General features: G+C 37.9%; 1 protein-coding gene across 3 annotated transcripts in view; it reads left to right on the top strand.

Annotated features, from left to right (window-relative positions):
• mccc1 (methylcrotonyl-CoA carboxylase subunit) overlaps positions 1 to 13,764 on the top strand; it is a 43,934-nt gene extending 30,170 nt beyond the window's left edge. For all 3 annotated transcript variants that reach the window (XM_079808343.1, XM_079808342.1, XM_079808341.1), the window contains exons 16-20: positions 8,847 to 8,896; positions 9,035 to 9,172; positions 9,262 to 9,369; positions 12,997 to 13,068; positions 13,148 to 13,764. In XM_079808343.1, the coding sequence (XP_079664469.1) occupies positions 8,847 to 8,896; positions 9,035 to 9,172; positions 9,262 to 9,369; positions 12,997 to 13,068; positions 13,148 to 13,270 (491 nt within the window). In that variant the 3' untranslated portion in view covers positions 13,271 to 13,764. The remainder of the gene's footprint in view (positions 1 to 8,846; positions 8,897 to 9,034; positions 9,173 to 9,261; positions 9,370 to 12,996; positions 13,069 to 13,147) is intronic.
• Positions 13,765 to 24,710: the final 10,946 nt, after the last annotated feature.

The raw sequence follows: 24,710 nt of genomic DNA, 5'->3' as shown, positions 1-24,710 counted from the left end.
GCGTATCCTTTCATAGCGAGTGACAGCCAGTGTTGCCAACTCCGTGATTTTCCCGCTTTCCCGTTTTCCACTGTTGCCGCGGGCTGTGTTTCATGTCCGCGGGTTGAAACGATTGTGCAATTGCGCGGGTTTTGTTGGGAAAACCTGGCAACCCTGGCTCACCTCATCATGAATATTAATTACGTTGCCTGCCGCTTCCAGGAGTGAAACGCAGTTCAGCACTGAAAGCCCTCGCGCTACACATTTACGGTTTTGCGTCACATATTTTCTCGTTGACCACCAGCATGGCGAAGAGAAAGTCACAAGTATGGATTCATTTCCAAAGAATGAATGATAATGAAGCAAAATGTAACACGTGAAAAGTTAATAACATGCAAAGGCTGCACTAGCAATTTGACAAAACATTTGCTACAGCACAGGGTGCCACAGGGCTTATACCAGATTTATAGTGAAAGGACATATATATATATATATATATATATATATATATTTGTCAACCGTTGAGTCACCATGGTTTAGGTGAGCGTTTAGGCACAATTACCTTTGTAATGCTGAATTGCAATTTATTATTTACAAGTTCACTGAATAACTGAATTACTATTAAATTAATATATAACTAATTAATAAATATAACTAATAAATATAATTTATAACTTGGTTTTATTCAGAGACAGAGAGATAAAATGTAATAAGACAATTTCAGAGGTGAAACAAAATTCATTTGAAAAAAAATGTGTTGCAAGAATGGCTTAATTAAAACTGTAATATATGTACAGTACAGGACTTTTTTGACATTGCCAACCTGTAAATAAATTTTAGAGCAAGTAATAAACACAAAATGGATTGTTTGAGTTGCGTATTGTGCCTTTTTCCTTTACCACTATTTGTTTAATACTTTTAATGGAACCGGAATCGGAACCGGAATCGTTAGGCGGAACCGGAACCGGAACCGGAACCGGAAAATTTCTCACGATTCCCAACCCTATTCATAAACACCTGCCTCATTCTTGAATGAATCAGCCATTGGAATGAATCGTTTGAATGAATGACTCACTTTAGACAGTTACTTGACGCCATCTACTGGTGGTTTACTTTTAATTTCTTAACATTTCTTACAATCCCATTAAAAAAATTACAACTGCGTAATAGACACAAATCTATCACACATATGCAGATTCAAGTATGTCAAAGCTCCAAATATTCTGAAAGGATATTGCTTCAGAAATTTTACACCACAAAAAATCCTTCTTTTTTTTCTGGACAAGCAACTGTTTTACTCGTACAAGTGAATGACAAGGCTTAATGTTGAGCCCTGTATGTAGTCTTAATGGGCCGCGTTTCAGTCACCATTTTATATTGTCTGACAACAAAAACAGAAAAATATATAGATGAAACAATTTTATTGGGAATTTGGCTGTATTAAAATATATAATGGGAGCATAAAGGGTATCAGCAGAGAAGCAAACAAATCTAAAGGGCTGACACCAGTGTTGTAGTCAAGTCACCAACTGTCGAGTCCGAGTCGAGTCTCGAGTCCCAGTGTTCCGAGTCCGAGTCCAAGTCCGAGTCACCAAAGAAGAGTCCGAGTCGAGTCCAAGTCGAGTCACCATTACCTGAGTTCGAGTCCGAGTCGAGTCCCGTGTTCGAGAATACAGAAAAAATACAGAAAAAATAAAAAAATTTGTACAGAATACAAAATAATATTGTGATATATTATTAAAATTTACAATATTTGGTTTTCAATTTATTATACTTTAAATTATCATTTATTTCTGTGATGCAAAGCTGAATTTTCAGGATCATTACTCCAGTCTTCAGTGTCACATGATCCTTCAGAAATCATTCTAATATTCTGATTTATTATGAGTGTTGGAAACAGTTTTGCTGCTTAATATTTTTTCATAACCTGTGATACTTTTTTAGGATACTTTGATAAATAAAAAGTAAAAAAAAAAAAAAAAAGCATCAGCAAATGTTTTAAAAATAGAAATCTTTTGTAACAACAATATGCACTACTGGTCAGTAAATTGGGGTCAGTCATTTTTTTTCTTTCTTTTTTTGAAATAAATCAATAATTTTATTCAGCAAGGATGTGTTAAATTGATAAAAAGTGATAGTAAAGGAGATTTATATTATTTGAAAATATGTTTTTATTTTGAATAAATGCAGTTCTTTTGAACCTTTTATTCATCAAATATATTAGGCAGCAGAACTGTTTCCAACACTCATAATAAATCAGAATATTAGAATGATTTCTGAAGGATCATGTGACACTGAAGACTGGAGTAATGATCCTGAAAATTCTGCTTTGCATCACAGTAATAAATTATAATTTAAAGTATAATAAATTGAAAACCAAATATTTTAAATTGCAATAATATATCACAGTATTACATTTTTTTCTGTATTTTTGATCAAATAAATGCAGGCTTGATGAGCAGAAGAAATTTCTTTCAAAAACATTACAAATAGTAATGTGTCCAAACTTTTGGGCTGTAGTGTATGTCATGTCGGCAAATATATTTGAAATGATTGTTTATTGCTGCTTCCATAGACACAATTGTGTATTTTACAAACTATAAATGTATTGTTTTGCTATAAATTATATGTATTTAAATATCTGAAATCTAAAATAAACATAAGCGGGATTAAGCGCTGAGCGCGTTCCGCAGAAAGCACAGTTTGAATCTGGCAGTTATTGTCACGTCACTGTACATTCGCTTCACTGTACATCGCCGACGTCTGATGCCAAATAGGCAGACATCGCCCAACCCTAGCTTCCTCTGTTTATTATCATATATGCATTAGGCAATAATAGTTTTTTTTAAAGCTAATGTTAGCCAATGGAAAGCATTTTACTTACTTTTCTGGGTGCATCCGTGACAGATGTCTGTTAAAGTTTGAAGTTGTCCCAGTCTTTTCCACAATTGTGCGATTACACACACACAACATTTAGCGCTGCTCTTTTCAGCATTAGATGCAAAATCCGTGTAGGCGAACTTCACGACAAATGTCAACATTTAGCCCGCGAATAATGCACAAGAATGCGGCGTAAAGTGAGTGACGTCAGTCAGTGAGTGTGTTGTCAAGCAAGGAGAGCGAGCGGTAGCAGTGTCTGTGAGGGAAAAAATAGATCACGGCCGGTCTTGGGAGCCCGAAACAGGGAAAGTGTAACTACTTGTATCAAATTTTTTTAACCTATTTAGTCAGAAACAACGTAATTAATTTGATGAATGCTCAAGTGCGATTTTATATATTTTTATATATCCTCGAGACTCGAGTCCAAGTACGAATCATCAGTCCGCCAGTCCAAGTCGAGTCACGAGTCCAGAGAATAAGGACTCGAGTACTTCATCACTGGCTGACACTTGGCAGAATGTGAATGCAAATATTCGAATTGCCGTATGACGTCATCTATCGACATTTAGCGACATATATATGGCATTAAAAATAAAAATAATTGGCATTAAAAAGCATTAAATTAGATTTGATGAAACCTGCAGAAACCCTGAAGAGTTGATTAAAAGAGAATCCATTAAGCTAGTTTTAATTTTTTTAAAGAAGAGGCTTTATTCTGTCTTTGGATATATTGCATGTTCAGAAATTCATACAACAAAATAATGGCCATGCAGGCCCGGTTCCAGAATCAAATCACTGAGGGTGCTTCTGAAATTACTGAGGGTGCTCCAGTAAATGTGCTCCACCATAGCAGTGTACAGTGAGAAATGTATGATTATTTATTTACTATTCACTTTTACCAATAATTGGAATTTCAAAAATAGTTTGCTACAAATTGTCTATTAATCTATTGGTCTGCCTTTACATTGCTTTAATGCGTTACTAGTATTTTAACACATCAGCTTCCTGAGTACCAGAAAAAAGGTTTTGTGAATTTAGATTTTTTTTTTAGGCCATTACATTGTTTGGAGCATTAAAAAAACAAATGGATATAAAAATCCTATGTTATACTATATCCTCTGCTCTGTAGAGGACACCAGAACTATTTATTGAGAAAATGTAAAGACATAAATAGACAAAAACAATGGGATTTTTGGGAACAATTGGTCAATTTTTTATGCTTCAAGCTTTTTTTTATCCAGACTTTGTATAAAGATGATTCTCAATGTTATTAAAGATATAACAGAATAATTTGATATACCATTTTACTATGCAATATGTGTAAACATGGCCATATGCCATTCCTATTCTATGCCATGCATATATACACTGTATATTATATATATATATATATATATATATTATATATTATATATTATATATATATATATATTATATATATATATTATATATATATATATATATATATATTATATATATATATATATATATATATATATATATATATATATATATATATATATATATAAGACGTGTAAAATAATATTTTAATAAGAATGTCTCATATTTCATATATGAATATCCAGACTTGTGCATGTTGTCAGAGAAATTCGCTAAAAAATAATGTCCTCTAAAGAGGCAAAATCTCTCAGGAGGATATTTCTGTCTCGTGCAGAGTGGCATTTATATTTAGATATCACTTCCTAAACTTTGCAGCATGCGATTGGCCGTTGGTCCTCTTAGCAGCAATAGTTTTATTCAATGAATGTTACGGACTTACCTCGCCAAGATCACTACGATCACTAAAATGCTGTTGCTTTGTCAGTTCATCGCGATCTCACAAAGCTCCGTCATAAAAATTAAGTTGTCAACAATAAATATCTTGCTTACATCGTGTCTTGTTAATAGGTTACGCGAGCCTGCATTAACTCAGCACTGAATAGCCTAAAAACGCTGCCGTTCGAGAGATCAACAACTATCTGTGATTGGCTACATTAGCTACTCACCGCTGCAAAAACACGCTGTGAATAGATGCAGTTGACGCTTTCTATAGGAAACAAATTTGCAAATCTGTTTCACCAATATTATTACAGTATCAACTGAGGGTGCTTTTGCTTGCGTTTGAGGGTGCTTAGGTCTAGCACCCCCGTAGAACCGGGCCTGTGGCCATGAAAGTTTTGTGAAAGTGATCAAAAATGCTGTCATTGGCTGGCAACTTTGGTGGTGAAAGAGTTAAGTATCTGAATACAAAATAGTGATTGCTTTTATCAGATGCTTGACTAAAAGTTCCAGAGATTCTTCTACATGTCAAGACTAAATCATTCTCTTGAAATAGAAATGTCTGCATTATTTATGAGCAGAACATTGATCACAGTGAAGGAGGATTTCAGCATAACAATCCTTGAATAGATTTTACACTGCAAGATCTGGAGAGTGAATGAGGGAATGTAACCAACAAATATATAGCGTTTCTCCCCAAAAACAGCGAAATATATTTAATTTGAAAGAAAACACAGCATATTTTCGGACCTTTTTTACATTGTGACCATTGAGAATATTTCTTCCTGCTAAATATTTTATGCACTTTCATATTTGTGACAATTATTCAGATTTCCCCCAAACATATCTTTATTGTAATGCAAAAAAAAAAATCTATTTTAATTTCTGTAATGCATTACTGATGATTCTCAATATTGTAATAAAGCACTGTATTCTGATATATGATATACAGTTAACCTTCTTAGCTCTGGGAAAAATTTTTGGGATTTCCGTCTGGATTTGGCCTCCCCAAATTTGAAAGCTTCCCACACCCACATACAGTGGTCTAAATACACAATTTTGGTGTCATTTTAGAGGAAACCATTTGAAGTTACATAAACCACTGCTAAAAGTGATACACATTTAAGTATATGTTGTCTGAGCTGTAATACCCCCCCTGTAATAACTCAGGCCTTGTGTGCTCTAGCACCCTGCAGACAATTTTGGCTGTTTCCACTAGATGGCAGCAAATACTGGAAAAAAGAATTGTGTCTGTATCATTTCAGCCTACCCAAATCTCTCCAATATACAAGTCTCCCCATATACATGCATAAATCCCAGTGTCACAAAACATTTTTTTCCAGTGTTTGCTGACATATGCCGGACACAGCCAAAACTGTCTGCAGGGTGCTAGAGCACACAGGGCCTGAGATAAACACTTTCAAAAATGAATTTCTAACCAAAAAAAAAGAAAAAAAGAATTAACCAAACAATCAAAAAGCGCCTCTTTTTTTTTTATACAGCTCCAACAACATATACTTGCATATCATGTGTATCACTTTTAGCAGTGTTTTATATAACTTGAAAGGGTTTCCTGTAAAATGAAACCAAAATTGTGTATTTAGACTACTGTATGTGGGTAGGGGAAGCTTTTAAATTTGGGTAGGCCAAATCCAGGCGGAAATGGTCCCAGAGTAATTTAGTGTAAATAAGTTACTTTGTGTAAAACAAATGCCAAAGTGATGCATATCTCCAGAAAGTAGACATTCTAAGCTTTCAAATGGTACCACATATGAGGTCTGGGGCCGTATTAACACAAAACATTTTATCTTTCCACTAAAAGTTCTCCTAAATGGCAGTAAAAGTCTTGTGTTACGAGTTTTCTCTTAAAACCTATTCACAAAGCTGTTGAGAGCAACTTTTACAAAGGAATAGATAGAAGTCTTAAGCTAAGAGTAAGGGCGGGGTTGACCTCGTTGCTATGGATGATGTCAACACGCTTACTAACTATGACCACAGTGATTGGCTGATAGGGTAAGGATCTTTGTCAGTGATTTAATTATAGAAATATTTAGTTGAACAACCTCGTTCAACTAAATATTTCTATAATAAAGGTCATGTTGCTATATTCAAATAAAAAGTTTAAAATAAGAATGTTGCCATATTCAAATATTTTAAAATAAAAATGTTGCTATATTCAAATAAAGATTTTAAAAAGTAGGTCAAGTGTCACTAATTAAACTAATATATGTTCAGTTGTCAGCCAAAAATTATGTTTTATAAACAAAGTTTGTGAGGAGCACATTCAAATGGTCTATATAATCAGCGTGAGAGGAGGTGTATATACACAGCCAGTTTGGGCTAAATTCCAAGTTCGGAGCCCTCCATCCCCTTAGACAGTGTGCCTAATATGCTTATAATTTTTACTCTATTCGATCATTTGTAAGTGTGAACTCGTAAAAACAACTGCCACATTATTATTATTTTTTATTAAAGATACATTTATCACTATTGACACAATGTTGTATAGTGTCTTTGGGCGGATTGCGGCAACAGCCATTGGATTGTTCAGTGATTTGGTCTTAGAGACTTAGGAGTCCTCTTGACCAATGTTCCCCTCTAATTTCTTTTCTCGCTGAGCAAAACTTTTCTCTATTGGGCGGACATTTTGGTTACCTGAGCAAAAATATTCTTTACCTGTACAGCGCATGTAAACGCACACAAAAAAAGTGGTTTCATCATGCAGTTATAACTTTTAACTTTAATATGCCATTTCTATTTTATTTAACCATTGATGTAACGGTGATATATTAAATAAAAAAAACAAAAACAAAAAACAGTTGATTCAGAAGTCACTAAATTAAGCACATTTTACAGTGCTGTTAACTGTAGTCTTTTTACCAAGAAAAATATTAAAATCTCCCCCAGGACAGTTCAATTCTTTATAATATAATAAATAAATATAATTAATATAATATAATATAATATAATATAATATAATATAATATAATATAATATAATATAATATAATATAATATAATATAATATTATATAATATTATATAATATTTATATAATATAATTTATATAATATAATTTATATAATATAATTTATATAATATAATTTATATAATATAATATAATTAATATAATATAATATAATAATAAATATATAATATGAAAAGCGGTTAAACTGAGATGAGATGTGTCTTTGTACAGTCATTTATTGGCGACAGGCAGCATTAAACCATCTATATTAAATGTTTGTTTATTGCTTATGAATTTCCAAGATTTTCTATATCACGGGTTTTCAAACGTTTTAATGGCAAGGATCCCTAAACAATCCCCTTGTGAGATCAATTCTTTATTAGGCTTACACTATAACACAATTATAATAGCTTATAATATACTATAAGTTTAAATACTTCCATTAGTTTTTATATTATATCAGTTTACATGCTTCAATTTGTTTTAAAAAAAAGTATTTAAATAGATCAAATAGCTAAATATGTTCAAGGGAACATGTGAACTCCTTTTATAGTTATCTAAACATCAACGGAACCGAAACCACACACATCTATTTGAACTGATGTGTGTTACTTGGGTGTTTAGAGTTTGCACGCTATATTATACTACTCCTATCGTTTCGTGGATTTAGGAGCTAGTTTAAGTGCTAAAATGCTTTGTGAAAAACTCTTAAAGCAAAAATGTAGGAGTCCTAAAATTAGGACTGACACGCCCATTATTTGTAAGAGTTTCTCCTAAATCGGCAAGTTAGGAGCTACTTTTAGCCTTAAGATGTTTTGTGAATATGGCCCCAGAGCTCCTCCACAGATATTTTAAAATTTAAAGTATATACTTGATGATCACCCTTATCAGGGTCATTTGAGTTTAAGAGATTAATGTTTTTAAAATATTAGATTCAGTGTAAAGGCACTACAATAAATATTACTGTAATATAGCAACATACACATACTTTACAGTTTAAAACATTTTGTGTGTGTGTTACAGTATTATGAATGACAATAATTGAAACCTGGGGAGAAAATATGCATAATTGTCATTAAAAATGCCACAATGAAAAAAATACTAATTGTCCTATATAGGAAAAATATAATTTCTTTAGATTTTTGGGGTGAAATATGATCTGGACATTTCCTTTATTTCTGTCAGATTGACCCAGATGAGATTTACCGGTAACTCATTTTGTTTTTGTTATTGTTTTTGCAGAAGTGGCATTATCTGTGACATACAATCCAGATGGGACATATAGTATGGAGGTAAGTTATGTTTTTAGGATTCACATCAAAAAGTATAGCAGGGTTGTTTGAGAGATTTCAGTCTCAGTCAGAACAATGACTGTAATGTGCTAAATATAACTTTTCACAAAGGTCTCTGGTTCATTTTTTGGTTGTTAGACTGGAGGTCAGGTGTTCCATGTATCAGGGGAGCTGCAGCTGGAGGGTGACGTGGCCTACCTGTGGTGCTCTGTGAATGGAGTTCTGTCCCGGCCCAAACTAGTCATTCTGGACAACACTGTACACATCTTTTCTATGGTGGGTTTCTTTCACCCTTTGAATTACACCTCAGACTTCATGTCAAGACTATTTATGATCTTTTGTGTTTTGTTTTTGTTCTCTTTCAGGAGGGAAGTGCTCAGGTGGATGTGCCTGTGCCCAAGTTCCTGGCTGGTGTTAGTGGCTCCAGTGCACAGAGTGGCGCTATTGCACCCATGACTGGCACGATTGAAAAGGTATTCAAGGCAGCTGTGGTTGAATTCCAGTCTGTGTACTGTACATCCTCTAGTAGGGCTGCACGATATTGGAAAAAAAATTACATTGCGATATTTTTTTTCCCCAACGATATATATTGCGATGTTGAGAGCCATCAATCCAGGCTAAAGTCAATAATTACTATTCCATTATATTAATAATTTCACTAATAAGCAAGCTTCATTACAAGTGACAAAAAGGTCCCTTAATATTTTATTCCAAAATTAGAACATTTCTGTAAACACAAAAGCAAAACACATTTAAACAGCAGCTTTACACCAACCCCCCTGATTGGTTTACAACAATATAACTTTTATAAAACAACTTATAAGCATTTTGGTTCACAATCTTTTGTTTTTAAGTCAACTTTTCTTAGCAAAAGTGCCAAAGTAAAACGATGTTGGTCATCATCATAATCATGGCACATACTGTATCTTTAGCGATATGAAACGTTATTGCGTCTGTTATTTCTTTCTGTCGTTGAGAGCCTTTCTGGTAAGGTGTCACACTGGCAAAGGCATCACAAATAATTGTTTGTTTTGGTTGACATCCAGATTTGACGTCGTAAAGAGCTTTGTGGTAGCGTTTTAAGTGATCAGACAAATTGGTGGTGCTTCCTTGTTTTGTGGCCACAACTTTATGACACTTCATGCAAAGTACCTCTTTTTGGTCAACATCCTCCTTTTTGTAGCCGAAATAGTCCCAAATAGATGATTTCGACTTTCTTTTTGGTACGAAATCCTTTTTTTTGCGGCGGATCCTCTTCGTCGCGCAGTTTTAGCAGTGAATGTTGGCTGTGAGCGGTGAGCAGCGGCACAGCGAACCAATCACTGTGCAGGCACGCGGAACGTGCATGTCACCCCAGCAACAAGCCATACAACAAACTCGTGTTTACGTGTGCTACCCTGGTGCTACCGTTCTCTTAATACACCATGGGCTACTACCCTTCACATCGCATGTTCCGGCGATGTGACTATCGCTCACGTGCACATCGCGATGTCGATGTTAAAACAGAATATCGTTCAGCCCTATCCTCTAGAGCAGGGGTTCTCAACCCTGGTCCTCGAGGCCCACTGTCCTGCAGAGTTTAGCTCCAACCCTAATCAAACACACCTGAAACAGCTAATTATGCTCTTCAAGATTACTAGAAAGCTACAGGCAGGTGAGTTTGATCAAGGTTGGAGCTAAACTCTGTAGGACAGTGGGCCTCGAGGACCAGGTTTGAGAACCCCTGCTCTAGAGCAGGGTTATTCAAATCTTGCCCTGGAGGGCCAATGCGCTGCAGAGTTTAGTTCCAACCCTGATCAAACTCACCTACCTGTGATTTTCTAATGAACCTGAAGACATTGATTAGCATGTTCAGGTGTGTTTGATTAGGGTTAGAGCTAAACTCTGCAGCGCATTGGCCCTCCAGGGCAAGATTTGAATAACCCTGCTCTATAGTATGCCAGACTAGATTAGTGTGTCAAGAATCATAGAATACTGAAAATAATCTGTTAAAAAGGTCACATTTACAGCCAAAACATTAAAGTGCCCTGTTATACATTTTTGAATCCACTTTAATGCACTTCATAAGGATGAGGACTCGGGCTGGAATTAATACGGTGAAACAAATGTATCAGATATGGTAATCAAAGTTTTATTTCTGATGCGTGTTGTAAGCAGTAGACCAATCACAACAGATTGGGCCATTTGACCAATCAGAGCAGAGTAGACCAATCACAACAGACTGGAGTCTGGACCATCTGACCAATCAGAGCAGAGTAGACCAATCACAACAGACTGGAGTCTGGACCATCTGACCAATCAGAGCAGAGTAGACCAATCACAACAGACTGAAGTCTGGACCATCTGACCAATCAGAGCAGAGTAGACCAATCACAACAGACTGGAGTCTGGACCATCTGACCAATCAGAGCAGAGAAGGCCAATCACATTAGACTGAGCCATCTGACCAATCAGAACAGACAGGGACATCTGACCAATCAGAGCAGAGTAACAATCCGAACAAATTGGGTCTTCTGACCAATCAGAGCAGAGTAGACCAATCACAACAGACTGGGCCATCTGACCAATCAGAGCAGAGTAGGCCAATCACAACAGACTGGGCCATCTGACCAATCAGAGCAGAGTAGAACAATCAGAGCGGACTGGAGTCTGGACCATCTGACCAATCAGAGCAGAGCAGAGTAGACCAATCACAACAGACTGGGCCATCTGACCAATCAGAGCAGAGTGGACTAATGATAACCGACTGGGCCATCTGACCAATCAGAGCAGAGTGGACTAATCATAACAGACTGGGCCATCGAGACCAATCAGAGCAGAGTGGACTAATGATAACCGACTGGGCCATCTGACCAATCAGAGCAGAGTAGACCAATCACAATAGACTGAGCCATCTGACCAATCAGAACAGACTGGAGTCTGGACCATCTGACGAATCAGAGCAGAGTAGACCAATCACAACAGACTTGGCCATCTGCCCAATCAGAGCAGAGTGGACTAATGATAACCGACTGGGCCATCTGACCAATCAGAGCAGAGTAGACCAATCACAATAGACTGAGCCATCTGACCAATCAGAACAGACTGGAGTCTGGACCATCTGACGAATCAGAGCAGAGTAGACCAATCACAACAGACTGGGCCATCTGACCAATCAGAGCAGAGTAGACCAATCACAATAGACTGAGCCATCTGACCAATCAGAGCAGAGTAGACCAATCATAACAGACTGGACCATCTGACCAATCAGAGCAGAGTAGACCAATCACAATAGACTGAGCCATCTGACCAATCAGAACAGACTGGAGTCTGGACCATCTGACGAATCAGAGCAGAGTAGACCAATCACAACAGACTGGGCCATCTGACCAATCAGAGCAGAGGAGACCAATCACAATAGACTGAGCCATCTGACCAATCAGAGCAGAGTAGACCAATCATAACAGACTGGACCATCTGACCAATCAGAGCAGAGTAGACCAATCACAATAGACTGAGCCATCTGACCAATCAGAACAGACTGGAGTCTGGACCATCTGACGAATCAGAGCAGAGTAGACCAATCACAACAGACTGGGCCATCTGACCAATCAGAGCAGAGTAGACCAATCATAACAGACTGGACCATCTGACCAATCAGAGCAGAGTAGACCAATCACAATAGACTGAGCCATCTGACCAATCAGAACAGACTGGAGTCTGGACCATCTGACGAATCAGAGCAGAGTAGACCAATCACAACAGACTGGACCATCTGACCAATCAGAGCAGAGTAGACCAATCACAATAGACTGAGCCATCTGACCAATCAGAACAGACTGGAGTCTGGATCATCTGACCAATCAGAGCAGAGTAGACCAATCACAACAGACTGGACCATCTGACCAATCAGAGCAGAGTAGACCAATCACAATAGACTGAGCCATCTGACCAATCAGAACAGACTGGAGTCTGGGCCATCTGACCAATCAGAGCAGAGTAGACCAATAACAACAGACTGGGCTATTTGACTGTATCTGTCTGGTTTCAGTCTGATTTTCTGAATATAGTGCTTGTGTTCTTGTCACTGCATGTGGAACTTGCCTTTGCTTTGTTTGTAGGTTTTAGTCAAGGTGGGAGACGCTGTCCAGAAAGGAGATCCCTTAATGATGATGATTGCCATGAAAATGGAGGTGAGGCTCCATCAGTTTCTCATTCAGTGCACTTTATAGTCCATATTACAACTGATTGGGTCTCTCTCGTTCTGGGCAGCATACCATCCGTGCACCCAAAGCAGGCGTCATCAAGAAGGTGTTCTTCAAGGAGGGCTCACAGGCCAACCGTCACGCAGCTTTGGTCGAGATTGAGGAAGAGGAAGGAGCTGCAGCAGAGTAAACCTAGAGCCACGGCACAGACAGATGGCTGGAAGTTCTGAACTTGGACAAGTTGCTGCCGAATAAAAGCTCTTGAAGCACTACAAATTAGTTTGGATCTTTTGAGATTTATAACGCAAACTAGAAACTTTCCTGCATATCTAAAAACACAGACACTGTTACCTGTAGCTTTCTTTGTGTGGAATTCAGTCCCTATTAACTTAAGTGTTTCTGTGGTTCCTTGGTTCTCAGTTGTTGTCTTTTGTTTTGATGGATGTCTTGCCATCTCCTTATAAACAAACAAGTATTTGCGCTTCAACAAAGTCAATCCACTCATGCTGTTGCCAGTCCATTACTTGTCATATATTATAGCACTCTTGTGAAGCGTTACTTAAAAGTGATTGTCAGTTGTGGTGAATAAGGTGCCTTGATGTTAGTTTGACTACTGAAAGGAAACGTGTAGAATCTGTATCTCTGAAGCTTTTTAACCGTCATCATTAAAAGGTTTGTTTTGTATTAAGTCTCTAGAGTCTCTAATTAAATTAAGGATTTTCCACCTTTTAATAATTAGTCAAGGGCCCTCATTTATAAAGTGTTGCGTAAAAAACGTCTTCTTGATCTAAGATCATTTCTCAAATGTGCGTACAATGTAAAATCGAATAAGTTAGACTTACTTAAAGAAAGCATGCAAACCTTAAAAAACCAAGTAAAGTGAAATAGGGACAGTATGTTGTGCTAACAAATGCTTAGTATAGTTCACTTACACTAGAGTTCTAGTAACTAAAAAAGAACTGTAGAGAGTACTTGATCATTTACTCGTGACTTGGTATAGCTACCGTTGTTGTGTTTTGATGCTGAATGTTGAAGCCTGTGTGTGACTCAAACATGATCAACTGCAAGATTTTGTTACAAATATAGAGGGATTATATCAATCCAATTAAAAGTTTCACATGTGTTTATTATGAAGTAAGTGTTAGCAATAAAATTGTAAACAATCATTATACGATATATAGGGAAATATTACATAGGTTAAATCTAAATGGTGACCTTAATTTCAGACTAAATCAAAAAAGCTAGGTCAACTTTTAAAAATAACTTATTTATTACTTCTCTTCCTTTGAAACCAAATAACTGATTGCTTGTTGCATCGCTGCATCAATAGAAAGAGAGTTGTAATATGAATGTTTCAAGTGCCCAACACTGATCACCATAATGGTGAGGGTTTTGAAAAAAGTTTAAAAAAAAAATGTAGTTGTTTTTAAAGCTATTTTTAAAAGTTGTTCTTTCTTTTTCTTTTTTACGAAACTGTAAAGAGGTCACTTTATGTATACTCGCAATAAAAACGATTTTTGTTTACAATTACTAGGACACTTTTTTTGTAATATTAGGTCATTTTGTTCAAAACTCCACACAGTTCTAACCAACTTTCAGCTTCACAACAGTTTTTTTTATTCACTTTGGTACTTTTTCACAAGAAAGGTTTTGCATTAATTTCAGCATATTTTCAATTGTGTTAGCACAATACACAAAACTACAAAGTATCCTTTTCAGCACACAAAATAAGTGTTTCATCTTTATAAATGTTTCATTCACAGTGACTGCCTTTCATAAAGCTCTTACTATCAAACTTTTGATTTGCATCTCTTCCCGTTCAGTTTAATACATTTGTCTATTATTTAATCCAACTGATCTTAATGGTTAATCAATGAATCATTCGGTACACCTATAGATTTCTATAGATATTGATTACATAGACATAGTTTCTACTTTGTTTGCAATTTCCGATATGGATAACCATATGAAATTAATTATTTTTACATTACAAGTGATTTATCTTAGATTATAACTATGTTCAAAGTGTGTGCGTGTGTGTGGCCTGGTAAACTCTACATTATGGGGACAAAATGTCCCCATAAAGATGGCAATATCTTAAATCCGTGTCCTTGCGGGGACATTTTTTGGTCCCTATGGCCATGAGGAAACAAGCTTATAAATACAGAATGTGTGTTTTTTTTTTTTTTTGAAAATGTAAAATGCTGGTTTAGTGTAAGGGGAGAGAATATGCAGTTTATATAGTTTGTAACCATTACGCCTATGTATACCCAGAAATATTATAAGAGTGTAAGGGAGAGGAAATAGTCAATGACGGTGTAACATCAGACTGATCAGAAATCAGAAGAAGAGAGACAGATGGCATCAAATACAGCATTTTACATTACAGTATGTATGCCATGTGATACTGTAAACAGATTAACAGAGAGACTGGTCACATTACTGTAACTCGCCCTTATAAAGCTCAGCTACAGCAGATTCAGTCATATGGTACAGTGAGAACATTTACTGTATTGGCAGAAAAATGTGTTCTATAGCCCAGAACCTTAATGGCTGTGCCGTAACTTTATCACACCTTTTGACACACTGAATACTATTACAAACATTATAAATTCAATTAAGTTCTTATGTGGCATCTGTAGCCTGTGTTACTGTAGATACAGTAGATAACTCAGCAACGAGGGAGATTTGAAACATGTATCTTGCATTGTTTTCTGTTGAATGAACTCATTGTTAAAAGTACTAAATTGAAAGAAGATCATACTGTTCTGTTTCGGTGATTAAACCAAATGTTCTCATTACATATTATAATAATCTTGTGTTTGAAACAATGATTATGTGGACTGAAATATGTGCAACTGAATGAAAGTATTACATCAGGTTTTGAAAGAATGACTAGCTGTGTTACAAGTGTGATCAGTTTGGACTTTTGCACCAAGAGTTTTGAAAATGTACACGTTACTTGTGAAAATAGTACAAAAGCGAATAAAAATGAACTGTAACGACTGTTAACCGTCTCGGGTGCCTTTAACTTGAGCACGCACTCATGCGTAACCTACACTTTTTTTTATTCCTTGGTTTTGTTAGTGTTAATTATTTAAGTGAAACATAAAATGCATTTTATTCCTAACATTATGACAGGTGAAGTGAACAACACTGATTATCTCTTCATCACGGCACCTGTTATTGGGTGGGATATATTAGGCAGCAAGTCAACATTTTGTCCTCAAGTTGATGTGTTAGAAACAGGAAAAATGGGCAAGCGTAAGGATTTGAGCGAGTTTGACAAGGGCCAAAATGTGATGGCCAGACGACTGGCTCAGAGCATCTCCAAAACTGCAGCTCTTGTGGGGTGTTCCCGGTCTGCAGTGGTCAGTATCCATCGAAAGTGGTCCAAGGAAGGAACAGTGGAGAACCGGCGACAGGTTCATGAGCGGCCAAGGCTCATTGAGACCAGTCAGGGTGCCCATGCTGACCTCTGTCCAGCGCCGAAAGCGCCAACAGTGGGCACGTGAGCATCAGAACTGGACCACGGAGCAATGGAAGAAGTTGGCCTGGTCTGATAAATCACATTTTCTTTTACATCATGTGGATGGCCGGGTGCGTGTGCGTTGCTTACCTGAGGAACACATGGCACCAGGATGCACTATGGGAAGAAGGCAAGCCGGTGGAGGCAGTGATGCTTTGGGCAATGTTCTGCTGGGAATCCTTGAATCTTGCCATCCATGTGGATGTTACTTTGACACGTACCACCTACCTAAGCATTGTTGCAGACCATGTACACCTTTTCATGGAAACGGTATTCCCTGGTGGCTGTGACCTCTTTCAGCAGGATAATGCGCCCCTGCCACAAAGCAAATATGGTTCTGGAATGGTTTGAGGAGCATGAGTTTGAGGTGTTGACTTGGCCTCCAAATTCCCCAGATTTCAATCCAATCGAGCATCTGTGGGATGTGCTGAACAAACAAGTCCGATCCATGTAAGCCCCATCTCGCAACTTACAGGACTTCAAGGATCTGCGGCTAAAATCTTGGTGCCAGATACCACAGCACACCTTCAGGGGTCTAGTGGAGTCCATGCCTCGACAGGTCAGGACTGTTTTGGCAGCAAAAGGAGGACCAACACAATATAAGGAAGGTGGTCATGATGTTATGCCTGATCGGTGTATGTCTTAATGACTTAGTATGGAAATTTGGACAAATAGTACGTCATAATTAAGATTTACAGTTACACTTTATTTCGATTGTCGACCTTAGACATTCTGCTGACTACAAGTAGCCAAAAGTTGCACCTGCTGTAGATGTCAGCTAACTCTCATTAGAGACTGTTAGGGTTGGGCATTAGGGTGGATATTTTTGATCTTCCATTTCATTTATTTTGTCTAATGGTAAATACATTTGAGCTTGAATATTTTTTTCAAATGTTTTACACAAAAATGTATTTTAAATCCGAGTTTGATTTTCTACATTTTATGATGGCCAAAAGGCACAGAATACCAGGAATGACCCAGTTGCAGAATGTCTAAAAGGGACCATCAAAATAAAGTGTTACCAGATTTACCAAAGCATTACTTTTTTCTTATGTGGTGGAAATGAGCTTCCATATTTGAGAATCTTCAAAGCCACAAGCGTTGGACAAGATTCCAGCTCTGCACAATCTGGACATTCACTCAACTTCCTAAAGCGATTCCTGGATGATTTTTAAACAGTATTGAAGGAGTTTGCATGTGTGCTGGACACTTGTTAGCTGTTCCAGCTCATCATTAAATAAATACTATTTTTAAATGCATACATGCAGTAGGCACAACTGATATTTGTCCATAAAATGAATTCCTAACACCTAATGTAAGTCTTTAGATTTCAAGGTTTTTAAGTTCATGAGAAACACATTCAGTCTGCCTGCATGCATGAAACGTTTTCAGTGATCATTGATTTTGTGTGAAGTTTGTTTGTGATGTTAACCTGAGCTTCCTCTTGCAGACATGTAACGGGAGACGACTCAATGTCCTGCACTGCAGGGGACACAGGGACACAGGACGCTCATGTCATCCTCATGAACACCAGATGGCAGTCAAATGAACCATGCAGAAAAGCTCCCTGTAATGAACCCGGTGTCAGTACTTTTGTATTAAAATGCCTCATCGCTTCATTTTGCAATACTTAAAGGTCCCATGGCATGGCATTTTTCTATTATTATATAGTGTTTCCTGAGGTGTACTTATATTGTTAGTATGATTTTTTCATCATAAAATGTCATAATTTAGAAATAAAAGGCATTTTGTCTATACTGCTGTTTGCCCTGTGGCTGAATGCCCTGCTTCAAGAGGCGTGTCTGCTGTGAGACTTCAGTAAAAACGCCCACTGTTGTGATTGGCTGACATCTTTGCATTTGAAATGAGCGGAGGGGGCGTGGTTTAACGAGGTCTACGACGCACGAGCTGCTGCCAGAGAGACGGATGGACCCGAGTTCACTTCTCATCAGTTCTCTCAGCATGTCTCAGTTCAGGGTGAACTTTTGTAGTTACTAGAATATACTTCAGGTTATTAGTCTATTTCTAGTCGGAGGGGCTGTCACTCATGTCAGAAAGTTAGTAACTTTAGTAAATTATGGATCAGCGCTGACTCGAGACGCGAACCGTTTAGAACGATTCAGTCCGATTTGGTGAACTGGTTCGGTTCACTAAAAAGAACCGATTCAAAAGAATGATTCGTTCGCGAACCGGACATCACTAATGTACCAGAGACGGAGCGATTGCTAACAAAGTTATTTATAGTAACTACTGAGTTGTGAGAGCGCTGTCTGTCAGCGCGAGTTTATTGTGTTTGTATCTGAGAGTTCTGAATAAACACGAGTCCCAGTCACGCCGAGTCCGTCTTCATCATTATTCTACCAACTTTGTAACACATGCAATGTACCATTACAGCGAGATGAACGAGTTAGTCAGTTTGATTAAAGCATTATTTCTAGATATGTTCCAATCATATGAAAAGCGTCAGTGACGCGCATTGAGTAACTTACACAGCGCAAACAAAGACACAACAGCAGTAATCGAATGTAATCCAGTTTATTGTGGGGAAAGCTGGCTAGCCCAGATACCCTCACGCTTACCCCCCTTCTGCTTAATCTCATGCCGTGTTTGGTGCCTCCGCTGTGGGCCAGATGCAGTACTGGGGGTCGGGGATGTTGAAGGCCGGGCTTCGGCGTGCGTGAGGTTTATCTCTAAAGATGTGGCTCTGCCGATGTTAAGCAGAAACTCCCGACTGTATGCACATTTAAGAACAGATAGACGCGACGAGGACGTACAAAAACACTGACTCACAAGATATAAAACACGAAAACACCGTTCTGTCGGGAGAGAGAGAAGCCGCAGTGTGTGCACGAATAATAAATAATTAGCTACACGTAAGAAATCACTGATCACAGATCAGAAGGAACTGAAAAAAGACTTCTGTTTTCATTTGTACATCCAAACACTGAGAAACTGCCAGCGTTCACTCGTTCACAACCCATGATCTCTCGAGCGTTTGCATGGGCGTGCCAGATTCTCTGGGTGGAGGAAAGGGAGGAAACCGTTCCTGCTTGGACGTCAAACCAGGAGACTTCAGGATTGGCTCGTCTGGCCTATCATTTTCTCAAAGGCAGAGAAAGACAGCCAGAACTCGGTTTTACACCGATCAACATTTCTATCCACTTGGGGACAATATTCAGGCTAGGGGAACTCATATTACTGTTGAAATACCTCATAAAATGAACATTTCATGCCATGGGACCTTGAAGGGTCGTGCCGTGTCAAATCAACCAGCTAAAATTGTGGATTATTTTTTACAATATTTGTAGAGAGACAAAAATAAATAGTGATGAAAGCCAAAATATTAGATGCCATGGATGTGAGTAATGCACTGTTTTGTGGAGTCGGGTCAAAATGACAATTTTCAGATTTAGATTTAGAGCCAAATTACAGGGGGGTAAAAATGACTTTAGAAAGATGGCAGCATCATTATTTTATTTTTACAGAGAGATTGGTAGGTCTATTAGTAAAATCTGTTGACTTTAGCAATCTTTGTTGCATTATATGCCAACGGTGACCGTTCAAAAATGGGCAAAAATCACTTCTTGTGTTTTTTTGTCTCGAGTTTGCATGGCTGTAACTCAAGAAGTATTAAAGATATCTTAATATCCTTTTAGATTCTGGTTCACAACAAACTTTTCTTTTGGTTTCTCCATTTTAAAGGCCCTCGATGGTTCAGTCCCAGAGATATGGAGATCTTAATGCGACTCTATGAGTAAACTGGTCCATTTCAGTGGTTGAAAAAAACACTGTACACTGTGCTCAGTTTCATCCAGCTCAATTCAATTATCACATAGTGTCAATGCGGGCGGTTCAATAATATAGTTGAATATTTAGTGTCCCCGACTAAGCAAGCCAAAAGCCAAAGTGAAAAGAGGCGACGGTGACAAAGAACCAAAACTCCATCAGGTGACAGAATGGAGAAAAAAACCTTGGGAGAAACCAGGCTCTGTCTGAGTGCCATAAGTATTGTTTTTCCAAAGTTTGAATGCCTGTAACTTAAAAAGTATTAAAGATATCTCAATATGATTTTAGATTTTAGATTCTGGTTCTTAACAAACTTTTCTTTAAAGGTCCCATGGCATGAAATTTTCATTTTATGAGGTATTTCAACATTAATATGAGTTCCCCTAGCCTGAATATTGTCCCCAAGTGGATAGAAATGTTGATCGGTGTAAACCCGAGTTCTGGCTGTCTTTCTCTGCCTTTGAGAAAATGACAGGCCAGACGAGCCAATCCTGAAGTCTCCTGGTTTGACGTCCAAGCAGGAACGGTTACCTCCCTTTCCTCCGCCCAGAGAATCTGGCACGCCCATGCAAACGCTCGAGAGATCATGGGTTGTGAACGAGTGAACGCTGGCAGTTTCTCAGTGTTTGGATGTACAAATGAAAACAGAAGTCTTTTTTCAGTTCCTTCTGATCTGTGATCAGTGATTTCTTACGTGTAGCTAATTATTTATTATTCGTGCACACACTGCGGCTTCTCTCTCTCCCGACAGAGCGGTGTTTTCGTGTTTTATATCTTGTGAGTCAGTGTTTTTGTACGTCCTTGGCATATCTACGTCTATCTGTTCTTAAATGTGCATACAGTCGGGAGTTTCTGCTTAACATCGGCAGAGCCACATCTTTAGATATAAACCTCACGCACGCCGAAGCTCGGCCTTCAACATCCCCGACCCCCAGTACTGCATCTGGCCCACAGTGGAGGCACCTAACGCGGTGGAGATTAAGCAGAAGGGGGGTAAGCGTGAGGGTATCTGGGCTAGACTAGCCAGCTTTCCCCACAATAAACTGGATTACATTCGATTACTGCTGTTGTGTCTTTGTTTGCGCTGTGTAAGTTACTCAATGCGCGTCACTGACGCTTTTCATATGATTGGAACATATCTAGAAATAATGCTTTAATCAAACTGACTAACTCGTTCATCTCGCTGTAATGGTACATTGCATGTGTTACAAAGTTGGTAGAATAATGATGAAGACGGACTCGGCGTGACTGGGACTCGTGTTTATTCAGAACTCTCAGATACAAACACAATAAACTCGCGCTGACAGACAGCGCTCTCACAACTCAGTAGTTACTATAAATAACTTTGTTAGCAATCGCTCCGTCTCTGGTACATTAGTGATGTCCGGTTCGCGAACGAATCATTCTTTTGAATCGGTTCTTTTTAGTGAACCGAACCAGTTCACCAAATCGGACTGAATCGTTCTAAACGGTTCGCGTCTCGAGTCAGCGCTGATCCATAATTTAGTAAAGTTACTAACTTTCTGACATGAGTGACAGCCCCTCCGACTAGAAATAAACTAATAACCTGAAGTATATTCTAGTAACTACAAAAGTTCACACTGAACTGAGACGAGCTGAGAACTGATGTGAAGTGAACTCAAGTCCATCCGTCTCTCTGGCAGCAGCTCGTGCGTCGTAGACCTCGTTAAACCACGCCCCCTCCGCTCATTTCAAATGCAAAGATGTCAGCCAATCACAACAGTGGGCGTTTTTACTGAAGTCTCACAGCAGACACGCCTCTTGAAGCAGGGCATTCAGCCACAGGGCAAACAGCAGTATAGACAAAATGCCTTTTATTTCTAAATTATAACATTTTATGATGTAAAAATCATACTAACAATATAAGTACACCTCAGGAAACACTATAAAATAATAGAAAAATGCCATGCCATGGGACCTTTAAAAAAAATATTACAGTTGTATTACAATGTTTTTTGACGATTTACACAAGTCAGTAATTTTTCCCCCCTCCACAACACCTCAAATCTCATTTAAGTTAGAATAAAAACCCCTTTAAATCGCTTTACATGTACAATTATCAGTGCTTTAGTAATATTCAAATGAAAGGTTGTGTATAGATCAGGGTCAAGCTTGTGCCAATCAATCACGATTAAGAGACTGATGTCGTTAGTAATCCTGTAATAACTGATCAGTTTCTTAAATAAAAGTTCCAGAGGGTCAATTTACATGAATAAGAAGGCATGCATGATCAATGTGGTTATGAATAGATGGTTCACACATACATATCAAAAATGAAAGATCATTCTCTTGAAATAGAAACAGTTCGCCTGCATTATATATGAGCACTAATGAGATTCCATTGATCGCAGTGAAGGATTTCAGCATAACAATCCTGGAATAGATGTTCAGTTGCAAGACATGGAGAGAGAGTGGATGGGTGAATCTCACAAAGAAATGTCACCTAGATTAGATTAAATTTTTCATTATTTCAAGTGGCATTAGTGGTTACATTCAATCCAGATGGGACATACAGTATGGGGGTAAATTACACTCATAAAATGTTACACTCTAAAAAGTCTTAAAAAAAGTAATTTTTTTTCTACCGAAATCCTTGGTTGAGCTGTTTGGGTCATTTATTTGGGTAGCTTTTGTGTTACCCAGATCCTGGGTCAGACGTAACAACCCAGTGTTTGGGTAGTTTTTGTGTTACCAGATCCTGGGTCAGACGTAACAACCCAGGGCTTGAGTTATTTATCGTGGGCTTTTTGTGCCATCTCCAGGAGAGAGCAGTTCTCAGCTAAGTCTAATGCGTGATGGAAACGCCTGATGCCTTGCATAAAACTGTATAACTTTATTAAAAAAGATACAGAATATAAATACTTATGATGTTAAAATATGGTCTAAGATCTGTACAATGATTGTTTATGGACAGTCACAGCATATTTCGGCTACGAGGGAAACGCAGGGCGGCGGTCTGAAGTTAGAAGTTCCCTCGCTGAACATGACACATCTGGCTAAATGGGGAAACTGGTTCTCTTTGCCCTTCCATGAAGCTTGAGCAATCGCCCAAGTCACGTGACATGCAATTGGAAGACAAAAGTTAGTGTATACTTAGTAAATAATATTATAATAATAATATTTAGTAAAAATACAGCTCTTAAAGTGTACTAATTACTATTTAATCTAATATCAAGGAAGAAAAAAATATTTTGTGGCATAAGGTGTAGTGAGAGATGGGCTGGGGTAGTTCAGTTCGACATGAGAGGATCGCGGTTCGAACCGTGGGTGGCATATCGCGGTTTTTCGGTTCGGTTTGAATATTACACCCCTAGTAGACATTATTTCATGTATGAAGTAAAAAAAGAAGCTAGTATTATAGTAAAAAACGAATCAATCCATTATGCCTGGTTAATTAAACAACCCAATTTGATCATTTTAAATTAACCCAACACATGTCTATATTTACCCAGCCCATGGGTTGAAAACAAACCAAATTGGGTTGTTTTTAACCCAGTATTTTTTAGAGTGTAGATTTAAATCAAAATGTAAAGCAGGGTTATTTGAGAGATTTCACAGGATGTGTTTCATGAACGTCTCTGGATCATTTTTGTTGTTGAAGGGTAGCTTGACCTACCTGTGGTGCTCTGTGAATGCAGTTCTGTCCCGTCCCAAACTAGACAACACTGTACACATCTTTTCTATGGTGGGTTTGTTATATTTCTTTACCATTTTATGACCTGAAAGGACTGTCCTCTTTCTTTCTTTTAGGAGGGAAGTGCCCAAAATACTGGCTGCTGTCTCCAGTGCACAGGGTGGCGCTGTTGCACACATGGCGGCACTATTGAAAAGTAAGTGAGGCATGTGTGGCTCAATCCCATGGTGAATCTGAAATCACATACATTGTACCTGAGTAGGTAGCCTACTACACTTGAATTTACTTCACAACTGTTAATAAAGAACGTTCTATAATGAAATTTGGATGTACTACATTCGCCATGTTACGGTCACGTAATCCCTCATGGGATAGTCAAGTCACCTTTATTTATATGGGGCTTTTTATGTCAATGCAGATTGTTTCAAAGCAGATTGTTCAGCAGATAGTAAAGTGTCCATCGAATGCACACTCCAGAATCTTGACAGAAGTAGTAACGAAATTCGATTCCAATCAGATTCTTTCAGGTGTGTCTTAGTCTGGCTGCTCAAAACCGGTAACGAAATGCTGGAAGTATTTATACAGTATTCAAATTGAATGTCCAAAGATTTCAGCCATGACTACAGTAGAGAACATCACAATATACACCAGTCTCCATTT

The sequence above is a fragment of the Gobio gobio genome (assembly GCF_949357685.1).
Source record: "Gobio gobio genome assembly, chromosome: 24".
NCBI classification, from domain to species: Eukaryota; Metazoa; Chordata; class Actinopteri; order Cypriniformes; family Gobionidae; genus Gobio; species Gobio gobio.
The sequence above is the reverse complement of the archived record's forward strand: the minus strand, read 5'-3'. Positions and strand labels throughout refer to the sequence as shown.